This window comes from Neophocaena asiaeorientalis, unplaced genomic scaffold (assembly GCF_003031525.2).
Source record: "Neophocaena asiaeorientalis asiaeorientalis breed wild unplaced genomic scaffold, Neophocaena_asiaeorientalis_V1.1 scaffold256, whole genome shotgun sequence".
NCBI classification, from domain to species: domain Eukaryota; kingdom Metazoa; phylum Chordata; class Mammalia; order Artiodactyla; family Phocoenidae; genus Neophocaena; species Neophocaena asiaeorientalis.
Window position 1 is genome coordinate 1902004 of NW_020185324.1, and position 13283 is coordinate 1915286.

Consider the following 13283-nt stretch of genomic DNA (forward strand, 5'->3'; position numbering starts at 1 on the left):
CGGAGCCGCGCAAGCTCAGTCGCACGCCCAAGTGCGCGCGCTGCCGCAACCACGGTGTGGTGTCCTGCCTCAAGGGCCACAAGCGCTTCTGCCGCTGGCGTGACTGCCAGTGCGCCAACTGTCTGCTGGTGGTAGAGCGGCAGCGCGTCATGGCCGCCCAGGTGGCGCTCCGGAGGCAGCAGGCCACCGAGGTGCGTACCTGCCGGCCCGGCTCGCCCCCGCCGGGCTGTCTGGGGACGCCGTGGGGGTCGGGAGTCGGAGGGGCGCGCTCCGCACACACCCGGGCCCGGGGACTCGAGGCTTCTGGCACTTTCTCAGAAGGATGGTGAAGACACCTCTGCCAACGCTGGCCTGCAGGGTCGGGAGGGAGGAAGCCGTGGCCATCGTTGGGGAACTTGGCAGAGAAGATTTTGTATTAAGAAGCAGGCAGAGAGGCCTTTAAAGTGGTTAGTCCCGTTCGGTACATTATGGGAAAGGTATTTTATTTCGATTTTTTATATTTTAACGTTTACTCTGATGGTGTTGGGGGGAAGAGGACAGAGGTTGATGCAGTGCACGACGTCCATTGCCGTATTACCCGTGCTGATCGCGAAAAAGAACCACTTAGCACGTAGTGCTCACGGCGCTTCCGCAGTCACGGGCCATTTAGGAGAGAGAGAGAACGTGTCCTGCCCATTTTCCAGAGGAGACCAAAAGTGACGTGGGAATTTAGAAGAAACTTCTGGCCTCGAGAACTACCTAAGAACCAGTTGACGGTTCTCTGTCGCCTCTCACCGCGGGTCTACGGCTGTGAGGAGAGCCTGAATCTTCTTTAAGAGAGAGGTTTTTCTTGAACCTGGCACTGAATGTTTCCTTGTGTCCCTGCACAAGCGCGCTCACAGGAGGGAGGCTGCGCGGGCCTGCTCGCACTCGGGGCGCGGGAGGAGTTTTGATTTTTACTTTTTGTCGAGAAGGTGCTGGGGAGTGGATCACCGTGCCCGCCGCAGGCAGTGAGTGACCCTCATGGGAAACCTCCCAAGGGCCTCGGAGAGCGCAGCGCGCTGGACGCCTGAGGTGCCCCGACCCTGGGCTGGGGCGCGGCCCCCTCCCGTGTACCCGCGTGTGTTGCACCGAGGGCTCTGAGTTCCCTCGCGCTCCCTGCGACCTGCTGGGCGGGACGCGGGTGTAGAAGGGCCCAGAATTCCACCGACCGGGCGGTGACAGAGCGTGCGCCCGTCTCCTGAGGACTCTGAAGGTTTTGTTCGCCTTCAGGCGTCCCAGTCCCCCAGTGAAGCAATCCGGAGTTTTGGCCAGGCCCGAAAACTTCTGAGTTTTCTCCGTCAACCCCCTGTTCCCGGTCCCATCCGCCCTACTGCGGGGAGAAACCGGCCCCACATCTCTGGCCAGTGTCAGGTCCCTGGCGTCTTCGGCCCCGAGTCTGGGCTCCGAGGATGCAGCGGCCCGCCGCAGCTCTCTCAGGGCCAGGCTCCTAGCATCTCATCCACTGTGGATTTCACTTCCTCCCAGGGTGGGCCCCCACTTCTCGCTGCAGGCTGAGTCTGGGCCGACTCTAGCAACGCGGTCCCAGGGAAAGCCGGGGCCCTGCTCACCAGTTGGAGGCTTCGGACAGAGCTTTTAGCTCCTTGTCCTGGACTTAAGCGGTGCTGATATTAATTCCTTTAGAATTAATTTCACATGGGATGGGAAAATAAATACATTTAGAATGAGGAGAGTTGCTGATGCCTCTCCCTTGTCTCCCACGTTTTTTTCAGGGCATTATTGATTATGTTTCTTGTGTTTACAGGACAAGAAGGGGCTTTCCGGGAAACAGAATAATTTCGAGCGCAAAGCCATGTATCAGAGGCAAGTCAGGGCACCCAGTTTGCTGGCCAAAAGCATTTTAGAAGGTAAAGAAAGCAACGCAAATTATTCTTTAGCCTTTTAAACCATGTTCTGAGTGATTCTCATTATTCAGGCACGTGGCATTTCCATTTACATGTGAAGGAGCATTCTGAGGGGGAAATGCTTTTTTATTGGAAACTTTTGGAAGGATATCAGGATGTGAGAAAATGAATCTCACATACCTCCTGAGGTTTTTATCACTGATAATTTTTTCTGCTTAGTAGTTAATGGGTTAACATGGAGTGCATATGATATTTGCCCTAATGTGAGGGAGGTACAGATACACTGCCAAATGATCCCAGAGCAGATGTCCTGAAAGGAAATAAATTTTTAAAAAAGAAATCTTTAGTTGTATTTGGAGCTAAATAGAGTGAGTCAAGTGAAGAGTTTAACAGCTACCCACACCAATAAAGGCCTTTAGTCTGGGTGATCCAGCCTTTAATCCCACTCTTTTTAATTGTATTCTTTTCCTCTCTGGATTATCTACTTAAATTGCAGTTATTCCACACTTCATTTTACCATTTTGACAGTCGAGATCATAGAATCTGGAAGAGGTTTTGAATACACAAGAGAAATGGAGGTTGAATTTGAATAGAGTGAAGTCTTCATGTGTTCACTTTCTCTAAAGCCTGGGAATACATTAATTTTTCTTAAAATATTACTGATTTTTTAAAAGCATCTCTGTTGGGGTATGGAATTTATTTATTGACATAATAAATAACATTGACTATCTTTCACCGTTTAGAGAAAAGGAAAGTTTATATTTGCTCTAATCACTGCCATTTTATGCGTCAGGTTGAAAAGCAGATTTTTTTTGGTTTGTTTTGAAGTAGACATTTGTATTCTGTCTTTTCTTATGTGGCTTCTGAATTGAGTTGTTTCTGGACAGGTTTAAAAGTTTGTTCATGTCTTACCCTGTGCTGTATACTTCTGACCTTAGAATGGCTTCTCGTGCATTCAGAATGAGTTTGGTTACAAACTGGGTAAACAGATTTATAACCATAGGGACCACACTGATAAATTGAAATTGTGCCAAAGCAACTTGAGAAGTGAGAGGACTAAGTGGAATAGAACATTCAAGTAAATAACTTCCTGGCAAAAACTTACCATAGAAGTGTACACATTAATTTTCAAATTTTATTTTATTTGCAAATGAGTATGATGGGTTTGTCACTCTGTAAACACAAATATCACAGTGGATCCTTCAAACAAATTTGATAGTGGTGAGTGCTTGGGGATGGTGAAATAAAGTATTTTATGCTGCCAGGAATTCTATTTATGTTATACTAATCTTTGTTTCTGACTTTGTCCCTATTTATAAAATGTATAATGACTTAATCTAGGTTCTAGTGATTGCTTGTTCAACCATTTTGGTATCTGGCCAACGTGATTGGTACTGGTGAAAAATGTTTTAGACCAGTTATTTTCAGTATAGCAGGGGATCCCCCCCACTTTGTTTGTTTGTACTGATAGTCAGAGGTAGGGGTAGGGGCCTGGTTAAATTGTTCACTGTAGAGTCTGTTTAACTAGTTATCAGCTCTTTTCAGTTTTCTGTGCTTTTCTGTTTCCTGAAGTCTTTCCTCTTTATCTCTTCACTAATCTGCTTTAACTTTCTCTTTTTTCCTAGTTCTCCTTGGATTATTCTACAACTGTAACAATGTGTACATAATGATCCAACTTTAGAAAATAAAAGTGACATCAGCTCTAGGTATAGATATCTTTTTTTAATAATTGAAAAAGGTGACATGGATAGTAATAAAGCATTGATTGAAGCGACATGAGCAGCCTTGTCTCTTAATGTATAGGAGCTTGGGGAGAATATTAAAATTTCAGCCAGTAAAGTATGCCTGTCAAAGTAAACAAACCTATCACAACAAAAACAACAACAATAAAAAGTTACAGTATGGATATCCTTCCCTGTGAAGGGATCTATTCTAAATTGAACCCATACTTTTGCTTTCTGTATAAAAATACTAGTGATGTGGAACTGTAAATAACTGTCCTGCTGATTTGCAGTGTTTCTGTTACCTTCTGGATTCCTAGATTTTTCCTCATCAGATGTTAATGTCTTTCATGTGCAATGCTTGCTTATTTTAGGCTACCGCCCCATTCCATCAGAGACTTATGTGGGAGGGAGTTTACCTCTACCTCCCCCAGTAAGTGACCGGATGAGGAAAAGGCGGGCCTTTGCTGATAAAGAGTTGGAGAACATTATGCTGGAGAGAGAATATAAAGAGAGGGAGATGTTGGAAGCTTCCCAAGCTGCTGCCTTATTCCTGCCCAATCGCATGGTACATGGTTCTGAGTACAACTCCTACAAAAGTGGCTACAGTCCCACGCCAGTGGAACCACCAAGCAAAGACTTCTGCAACTTTTTGCCCACCTGCCTTGACCTCACCATGCAGTATTCAGGGTCTGGGAATATGGAACTAATTTCTTCCAATGTCAGCGTGGCCACGACCTACAGGCAGTATCCCCTGTCCTCGAGATTTTTAGTTTGGCCCAAGTGTGGCCCCATTAGTGACACCCTCCTCTACCAGCAATGCCTGCTGAATGCTACCACGTCAGTTCAGGCCCTGAAGCCTGGGGCCAGCTGGGACCTGAAGGGAGTACGACTGCACGATGGACTCGGAACAGATCATGATATAATGCCACCGAAATTGGAAGGCTCTCTGGTGCCGCCTCACACTCCTGAGGGCCAGATCTCAAGAAGTGACCTTCAGGGTCACCAGGCCGTCCCCGAGAGGTCTGCGTTCTCTCCACCCCGACGGAATTTTTTGCCCGTTGTTGACACGGACTCCCTGGCAGCTCAAGGGCACGTCTTAACCAAGATCAGCAAAGAAAGCACCAGGCACCCTCTGCCACTTAAACATAATCCATTCCACTCATTATTCCAGCAAACTCTTAATGACAAATCAGGTCCCGAGTTGAAAACATCATCTGTCAAAGAGGCCTTTGAAGAGGCCCCTAAGAAACCCAGAGAGTGTTTAGTCAAGGAGAACCAGAAGTACACATTTACAATAGATAGATGTGCAAAAGACCTTTTCGTAGCCAAACAAGTTGGAACAAGACTCTCAGTGAATGAACCGCTGTCATTTTCTGTTGAGTCTATTCTTAAGAGGCCTTCGTCTGCCATCACTCATGTCTCTCAGTGAAAGGCTGCTTAAATGGGAAGCTGGATTTTCTGCAGTCTCAGAGGATTCTTACCAGTCACTAATTTTTTTTCAAAGAAAAAAGTTGAGATGCTTGTATAAAGAAATTTCTAATGTAAATGATGATGATTTAAAAAAATTCTATATATTCTTAATGCATGTACTTTCCCTTACCACATAAATATATTTAAACTTAAAGATGGATATTGCTGATGTGCAAATTGTGAAGTTTCAGGCTTTACATAGCATTTCAAAAAGCAATAAAATTGACACTGTCTTCTAAAAGACCCAGAATTTGCTGAAGTAAATAGTTTCTCTGTCTAGGTGAAAAAGCTAGTGTCCATGAAATGTGTTCTTTATTTTTCTACGATTCTGTGTATTTTCAAGTGCTCTTAATGGTTGCTGGGGGCCATAGGAGAACACTTATAATACCTTAGTTGTGCATTTTGGAGGACATGTAAATGTAGGTATTCAAGACTGAGGCAAAAATAGCTGTAAGGAGAACATAGGGAAGATTTTTATGTTTATAGAATCTTCATTTCATGTGGTTGGACAAAGTTGAATTGAAGAGCAATCAAGTTTAATATCTCATTTATACGACGACATGGGTTCTTGGAATGAGTCCCAGTTTCCTTCCCTGATGGGGATGTGTACGTGGGGCCTCAGGCTTCCTTTCTAGGTTGAACATTCATTCTGTGATTTTCAGGTTGCTGGGGGCCACAGAGCAGCTTCCCCAGCACATGGTTGAACCCCCTCTCAGTTCTGTGTTACTTTGCTCTTCCCTGGGGTCTGGTGACAGCAGGCAGTTAGCAGCAGGCCGAGTCACGACTCTCAGCTGGTCTGGGAGTCTCAGCTTTATGTGTCCCACATTTTCACCAGTGTCAAAGGTTATCAGTGTAACTCTCTTCTGAGATAAAAACATTTACTCTTCAAACTGCTTCAGCAGACAGTTGCCGAAGCCTGCAGATGTTTATCACAGCGTAAGGGTGGCTTCTTTTTTAAGTTCATTATTACCCCCTCGTTTTGCTCAACAAAATGTTAACTGTTGTTCTATATGATTGATAAAACAAGAGTAAGACATTTATGAAGGTATGAAATTCCTCCCTGAAGATCTCACCTGTGGACCTCAAATCAAGTTCTGAGATGTTATGGTCATTTCAACACAGGAAATCACGAGCCAGATATCCCACCCACCTCTAATTTTGCCATGGAGTGAGGTTTTACTTCCAACTCTGCTCTCATTTGGGTAACAAGAACACGAGGTGGCCGTGTGGGGTGTGCCAAGACATTCGGCAGTTTTAAAGAGTTTCTTTCTTCCTCTGGAAAACATTAACAATTATTTTTAAAATGACTTTTTTTTGCTACTGATGAGCTCATGTAAGCCTCAAGGGGTTCCTGTGAATTGTTGCTTAAAATTAGCATCAATTGCAAAAACACCAAGCCAAACCTTAGATTGATTTTCAGTTTGTACTTGTAAAATAATACTTGGTTTTGTTGAGTCAGATTTACTTATTTTTACTATTGTAAAAGCCAGAGCGAATGGATGTTTGCCAGAGAAAAAGAAAATGAAAGTGGGCAGAGATCCCAATAACTGTTGAAGATTCTCATTAAGTGGAAAAATGTTTTCCAGCCATGAAGCCCTGGTGTCAGAGACTGCAGTTGCCCCTCTGTCCCCAACCCCCAGTCATCTTTGTTTTATCTATACAGCTATTAATTTTTATCTTCTTACTAGGAATTTATTTTTTGTGTTAAGTGTAAACTTGGCATTGAAACTAACTGCTGCAAAGGTATCAGGGGAGAGCACATTAGAGTAAACCCACATTAAAAAATCCCATTGAGAAGGCCTTCTCAATCCAAACATGGATTTTTCTCTTTCTTACTCTATTTTAGTATTTGGAATACGTACGTTAGTCAAATGTCTTACCCTTTTGTGTTCAGTGGACGTTTGGGGATATCTTTTCTGTCCTCTCTGTATATCATTTTAATCTCATTAAGTGAATCCAGTTGGCTGTGGGTATTAAGTGGTTTTTATCACATTACCAGTGACCAAAATTTTATTGTTCTTGAACATTTATGCGGGTCAGTACTCTCCCTGGCGAATGTATTATACCATGCATTAGTTCTTCTGTAATGATGAGTTCTTCTTGGAATTTCAAACCTACCAAATCTACCATCAGCCGGTCAGGGAGAGCTCTGTGCTTGGCACTTTGCTTCTTTTAATCATTTCACTTGCATAAAAGCTACTATTTGGCTATATACAGTCTTCAGAGAACACTGTCATCTACATATTGAATTACAATTGTGGTTTAAGCATTTTTTATGTTCAAGACAATAAATGGATTTGGCTTTAATCATTTTTAAGAACTTAAGGAATAGTAAAACATGGACCCTTCCCTCAATTTCACTCACAGTACAATAATACAACTTTAATAACCTGTTTTCCTTCCATCTCAACTGATCAAGCAGTTCTGAATAGTTTGCAACAGTGCTTCTCAAGCTTTGAGAATGGACAGTGAACCACCTGGGAATCTTGATAAATGCACATTCTGACTCTGCAGGTATGGGATGGGCCTGAGCTTCTGCATTTCTAACAAACTCCTCCCAGGGCATGCCGATGCTGCTGGTCTTCAGACCACACTTTAAGTAGCAAATATTTACAACATTTCTGTTATTTTAATACACATTTAATACACTCTTTCGTGGATTTTGGGTTCTAATGCAATAGAGTTATCATGAATAATTTAATGTATATTAATAATTAAAAAAACTCATTTCCCTCCAAACCCATAGAAAGTACACCACCAAGAGTGAGCCATAGTGTAAACTCTGGACTTTGGGTAATTATGATGTGACAGTGAGGATTCATCAGTTATGACAAATGGACCAGTCTAGTGGGAGGGTCCACTAGAGGCTATGCATGTGTCAGGTAGGGGGACATGGGAAATCTCTGTACTCTGTACTCTGTCCCCTCAATTTTGCTGTGAACCTAAAACTATTCTAAAAAAATAAAGTCAGTTAAAAAAGTTCGCTTTCTTTCTAAACCTTTAGTGGCAGGAGTAGAAGACCTAGGCAAAGTCATGAAGTAAACAAGTTGCTTCTGTTCTCCCTTCTTTTAAGCCTAGAAGTTCTTCCAATTTGGTATTTTTAGTTATGATAAAATACACATAGCATAAAATTCACGATTTAAAGTGTACAGGGGTATTTAAGTATGTTCACATTATGTACAGCTGTAACCACCATCCCTCTCCAGAACTCTTTTCATCTTGCAAAACTGAAACTCTGTTACCCATTAAACAATGACTCCTTGCTCCTCCCAGCCTTGGCAACCACCATCGTACTGTCTGTTTCTATGAATCTGACTACTCTAGGTACCTCATACGAGTGGAATCATACTGTATTTGTCCCATTGTGACTGGCTTGTTTCACTTAGAATATTGCCTACAAGGTTCATTTCATGTTGTAGTATACGTCAGAATTTCCTTCTTTTATAAGACAGTAATGTTCCATTGTATGCATATGCCACATCTTGCTTATCCATTCATCTGTTGATGGACACCTGGGTTGCTTCTACCTTTTGGCTATTGTGAATAATGCTGCTGTGAGCATGTGTGTATAACTATCTCTTTACCGTGTCCTCACTTCCTGATTTCACCTTCTTCCCATCTTCAGGAACTCAGTTTTCTCAAGTGTTACACCCATCCCACATTGCCCCTCCCCTAGCACGTGAACCATCTCCATTCTTCACCAACACTGCTCTGCCCAGAGAGGCTCCAATGTCAGTCGTGCACCTTTTAATGTGAGTTTAAGTGAGTGTGTTATCACATCATCTTCATTTAAAAGCTTAATTCTAATTGTGGAATCAAAGACTTGCATTAACTTGTATTAAGAAATTTTCTGGAATGTCTTCTGGGACGTCTCAGCAGTGCCAAAGAGCAAAGAAATGGCTGAAGGTCAAGATGAAGTAAGAAGGAAAGTTCACCATTCCCTGTAGAATAGTAAAGACATCACTTAGTATTGAGTGATGGATTTTCAATTGGGACTAGAATTCTTGCCCTCCTGATTTTACTTATTTTTGGATTAACATTCTTTTTTTCCTATTCTAGGTCTGTAAGCTTAGGCTTATTTCCTTCTGGGGTCCAATTTGTAAGGCTGTTAGTTCTTGAGATGGCTGGATTCTACAGTTTATAAACTTTGATTTGTGGCACTAATATTTAATGATTGTACCAAGCTTTTATCATACTCTACCACCCTTAGTTATGTTGTTTTTTTAGCTTGCTATATCTAAACATGTTTAGAGCAGTTTTCTTTCATTCTCTATCTATTTTTTGTTTCAATCAGAGCTTTTAAAATGAAACTTGTAGATTCAGGAGTTCCCTGCAGGCAAGCAGAATAGGCTTAGCCTCAGTTCCCCCAGTTTGCTGTGAAACTCAGGCTTGATGACAGTAACCATGAAATCAACAAATGACCATCATTCTCCAACCCACACACTAAAACAATGAAGAACCCAGTGCGATCCACAAGCCAGAAAGCACCTAAACATTTGCCATTGAATGATGACTTTGTGTGAACGATGGGCAAAATCTCAGTGAAAAACAAACACAAAATACCCAGCACTGTCTTCTGAGATAATGCATCTGCAGACTTAGGGCAGGCAGAGAACAGATGATAGAGCTATGTGGTTTTGTGATTGTTTATGAAGTTAAGTTCAGTTTAATGAACATCTATTGAGAACTTTCTCTGTGCTAGATACATGCTGGTAAGTGAGCCTATGTTATTTAGGTTCTTTTAAGTAGAAAACAAGAAACCAGAGGACTACTCAAGTTATTTACAAAAAAGGATTTTATTTTAAGGTGAGATAAGGAAATAAGGAAGATGGAAATCTCGACACTTAGCAGGTCTCCCAAAGACTGGAATATGGTCTGGGCACTGGAAGGTTGTTCAGCTCAGGTCTAGCAACCTTACTTCCTTGTTGTTCCCTTGGCAACTAGATGCACGACCTAGGAAAAGTACCAGAAACTGGTAGTTGTCTCTGCAATAGCTATTCTCCTCTTCTTTAGTAGCAGAGCCCTGGATTTATTTGGACTGGCGACATGCCCAGCTAAAAGGCTGCATTTCCAGCCTGGTTTGCATCTAGATGTGGCCATGATGAGGTGGGTGGACTTCAGGACATCTCTCTAACAGGGACTGAAACAACAAGGATGAGCACATTTGGATTTTTTCTCTTTTGCGTTCTTTCTTCCTGGAATTTGGAAGCATCCTGTAGCATTTTATGACGTTGAGGTTGGCAGCCATGTTAAAAGGAGGTTGGAGCAGAGAAATCAGAAAAGCCTAGATGCCTGTTCACTTTGAGGATCTGCTATAGCAGCCCTGGATTGCTTTCCTCTGTTCGTTCATCTTTTATGGGAGATAATGACTATTTATGCACATGAGCCATTGTCACTGGCTCTTGGTTACAAACAGCTACGTGTAATTCCTCCTGATAAAGGGGGGGCTCCTCTGTTGAAGCATCTTCTGGTTGTGTCTGCTTTTCCTCTAGTTCCCACTCTTTTTTCTCTGTTTTCCTTCTCGTGGGGGCTTCTCTTTACTATTATGTCTACGTGCATATTTTGGCTTCTTTCTCTACCATCTATTGTTCCGTCCTACTGTAAGTCCTTCCTTCAAACCTAAGAGTGGGATCTGATGAGTTCAGTTAATTCTTGTTGTCTTCTTTCAGCCAGGCCTTATGGGTAAGGTACCTGTACTTGGTCTCTGTGAGGAGTCAAGTGGTATAAGCCATGGTGATCTTCCTTAGGAAACCCCTCACTGCACGCCTGGATGTAGTGGGCTCTGACACTTTGCAAGCATTATTTCATTTAATCCACACAAAGTTTAACTTGTGAAGTAGGTATAATTGTTATCCTCCTTTTACATATAAGAACACAGGCTTAGAGAAGTGAAGCATCTTGCCCAGGATCATACATTAGGGACATGACTGTGTAGGGAAGAATCCTAGGTTATTGGAATTTCAGAGACTGTACTCCTAACCACTGTCTTACACGACCTCACAGAAATGAAAAATGGCTCCTTTCCCACTTCCACATCTTGGTGTAGGAGGAAGGATAGAGAGGTGGAAGACCTGAGTTCTGATTCAGTGCTTCCTCTTTCTGTCCTTTTGCTTCTCCGGGTCTCAGATTTTTTTCCATCTGTAAAACAAGAGTTGATAAAATGGGCCTGAAAGACTTGGCTGTTGAAAGGCAGAGTGTGAATCTTGGCTGAACCACATGCTTTGCACGTGGCAGGAAGACTCAACAGAACCACTGAGCTCTGGTGGCTCTGGCCAATCTGTTAAGCCTGAGCTCTATCTGTAGCATTAATCCTCTGGAAAGAGACTCTTTAAAATCCACTTTATGTGGAATAAAGCTAAATTGTCCAGGGGGACATCTGAGGCATGAAGCAGAGGATGTGTTTAAGCTTACCCTGATGCCGAAAAGCCTCCAACAGGAAGCAGACATGGCTCATAGTCACTAAGTCAGCTCTAGTCTGCCTTTTATATGGCATTTCCCTTCCTTTCCCCACTCACTTAAATGACCAATATTCTTAATATGAACCTGTTCCCTTCGATTACTTCCAGGAGGCAGCATGGCAAACTGGAATGCATACAGGCTTGGAGTCAGGTTAAAGCTGGGTTTAAAATTTAGGTCTTCCTTGGCAAGTCATCTCACTTCTCTGAGCTTCCTTTTTTTCTTCTGTGCAATGGAGACAGTAACAGCACAGAGAACTGTTAAGAGGATTAAGTAGTATAATGTATATAAAGGGCCTGATCCATAATCAAGTTGCTCTCCCCACCTTTGACCCATGATATTCCCTAGAAGGTATTTCCCTTCACCAAGAGCCTGTAACTTCACACAGCCTACAAGGAGAACTGCATGGTTTTAAAGACTAATTATTAACATGGAAAAATGTAGCCTCAAGATTCTACAGAACTGCAGACTGTGTCATTTAATTTTATAACATTATAGTAAACATAAAATTATTATAAAAGCAAACACATGCAGGTGGAAATACACTATAATAAAAACTAGCCATTTTTGTACCCACTCGTAATATGGACCTCTTTTCTAGATTTTAAATTATTAAAAAAATAGGTGAAGAATGCACATGGTACAAGACCGTGAAGGGTATACAAGTGCAAAGTAAGCTCCTATATCCCCTCTGCGGAGTCAACTACTATTGCTAATTCATCACATATTTTTCCAGAGATAGTCTATGAATACGACGCCTGGATGGGAGATTACACGTGCATAGTTCTTCACCTTGCCTTTTCACTTAGTACTGTATCTTGGGACACATTCCATGCCAATTCATATTGAGCTGCCGTAATGTTGACTTACTGTGGACTCTGTCTTGGACTAGGTTCTTAGAGATGCCCTAATACAGTCAGCTCTCTGTATCCATGGATTTTGCATTCACAGATTCAACCAGTGATCTGCTGTTTGGTTGAATTCGGAACCCGTGGATACGAGGGCCAGCTGGACTCATTGTACTGCACCATTTTATATAAAGGACTTGAGCTCCACGGATTCTGGTATCTGCCGGGGTTCCTGGAACCAATCTCTCCATCCTGCCCCTTGGATACTGAGTGAGGACTGTATAAGATTTCACTGTGCAGATGCGGACACTGTGGCTTACAAGAGTGTGAATTGTTCAAGGTTGCAGATCCCTTGATTTTCATTCCAGTGAGCTTTCCTTGTCACCAGGCTGTGTATGAGTGTAGGTGTATGCACACACATGTGTGAGCATATTGGCCAGTGAGTTAGCTGGTATCTACTACTTATGGTGTGCTAACTTTCATTTAAAAGTCATAATAAGAGTTATAGATACAAAACGGAGAGTGAGGCTTGAGTAGTTAAAGAATCTGCCCAAGGTTTTTGGTTCTCTCAGGCTCTAAAATCCATACCCTTAGGCACTGTTCCTGACTGTCTCTCTCCCTCTTGGAAGTGACAGGATCGGGAAAGTAGGGACAAAGGATGCAAAGTGGTGTCAAGTGGTTAGACATTGATTAAACATAAAGTACTTCCAAAAAACCAAATGACTGCGTTGAATCTTGAGGGAAAAGCACATTGTGTTGTATTGGCAGAGGCAAGGGTGGCTGGTCTTTAGGAAATATGGGTCAAAGCTGCAGATGTGGTGAGGACATTATAGCTTCATGATGCCGGCCCAGTCATGTAGGTGTTCTCAAAATGACACTGCTAACTGACTTCGCATCCATAA

The 13283-nt window shown here is 42.7% G+C and overlaps 1 protein-coding gene across 1 annotated transcript in view; it reads left to right on the forward strand.

Moving 5' to 3' along the window:
- The window catches only part of DMRT2 (doublesex and mab-3 related transcription factor 2), a 6657-nt gene extending 1330 nt beyond the window's left edge, over window positions 1-5327 (forward strand). The window contains exons 3-5 of the mRNA XM_024734280.1: window positions 1-191; window positions 1784-1886; window positions 3979-5327. The exon at window positions 1-191 is cut by the window's left edge and continues 73 nt beyond it. Coding sequence (XP_024590048.1) covers window positions 1-191; window positions 1784-1886; window positions 3979-5036 — 1352 coding nt within the window. The 3' untranslated portion in view covers window positions 5037-5327. The remainder of the gene's footprint in view (window positions 192-1783; window positions 1887-3978) is intronic.
- Window positions 5328-13283: the final 7956 nt, after the last annotated feature.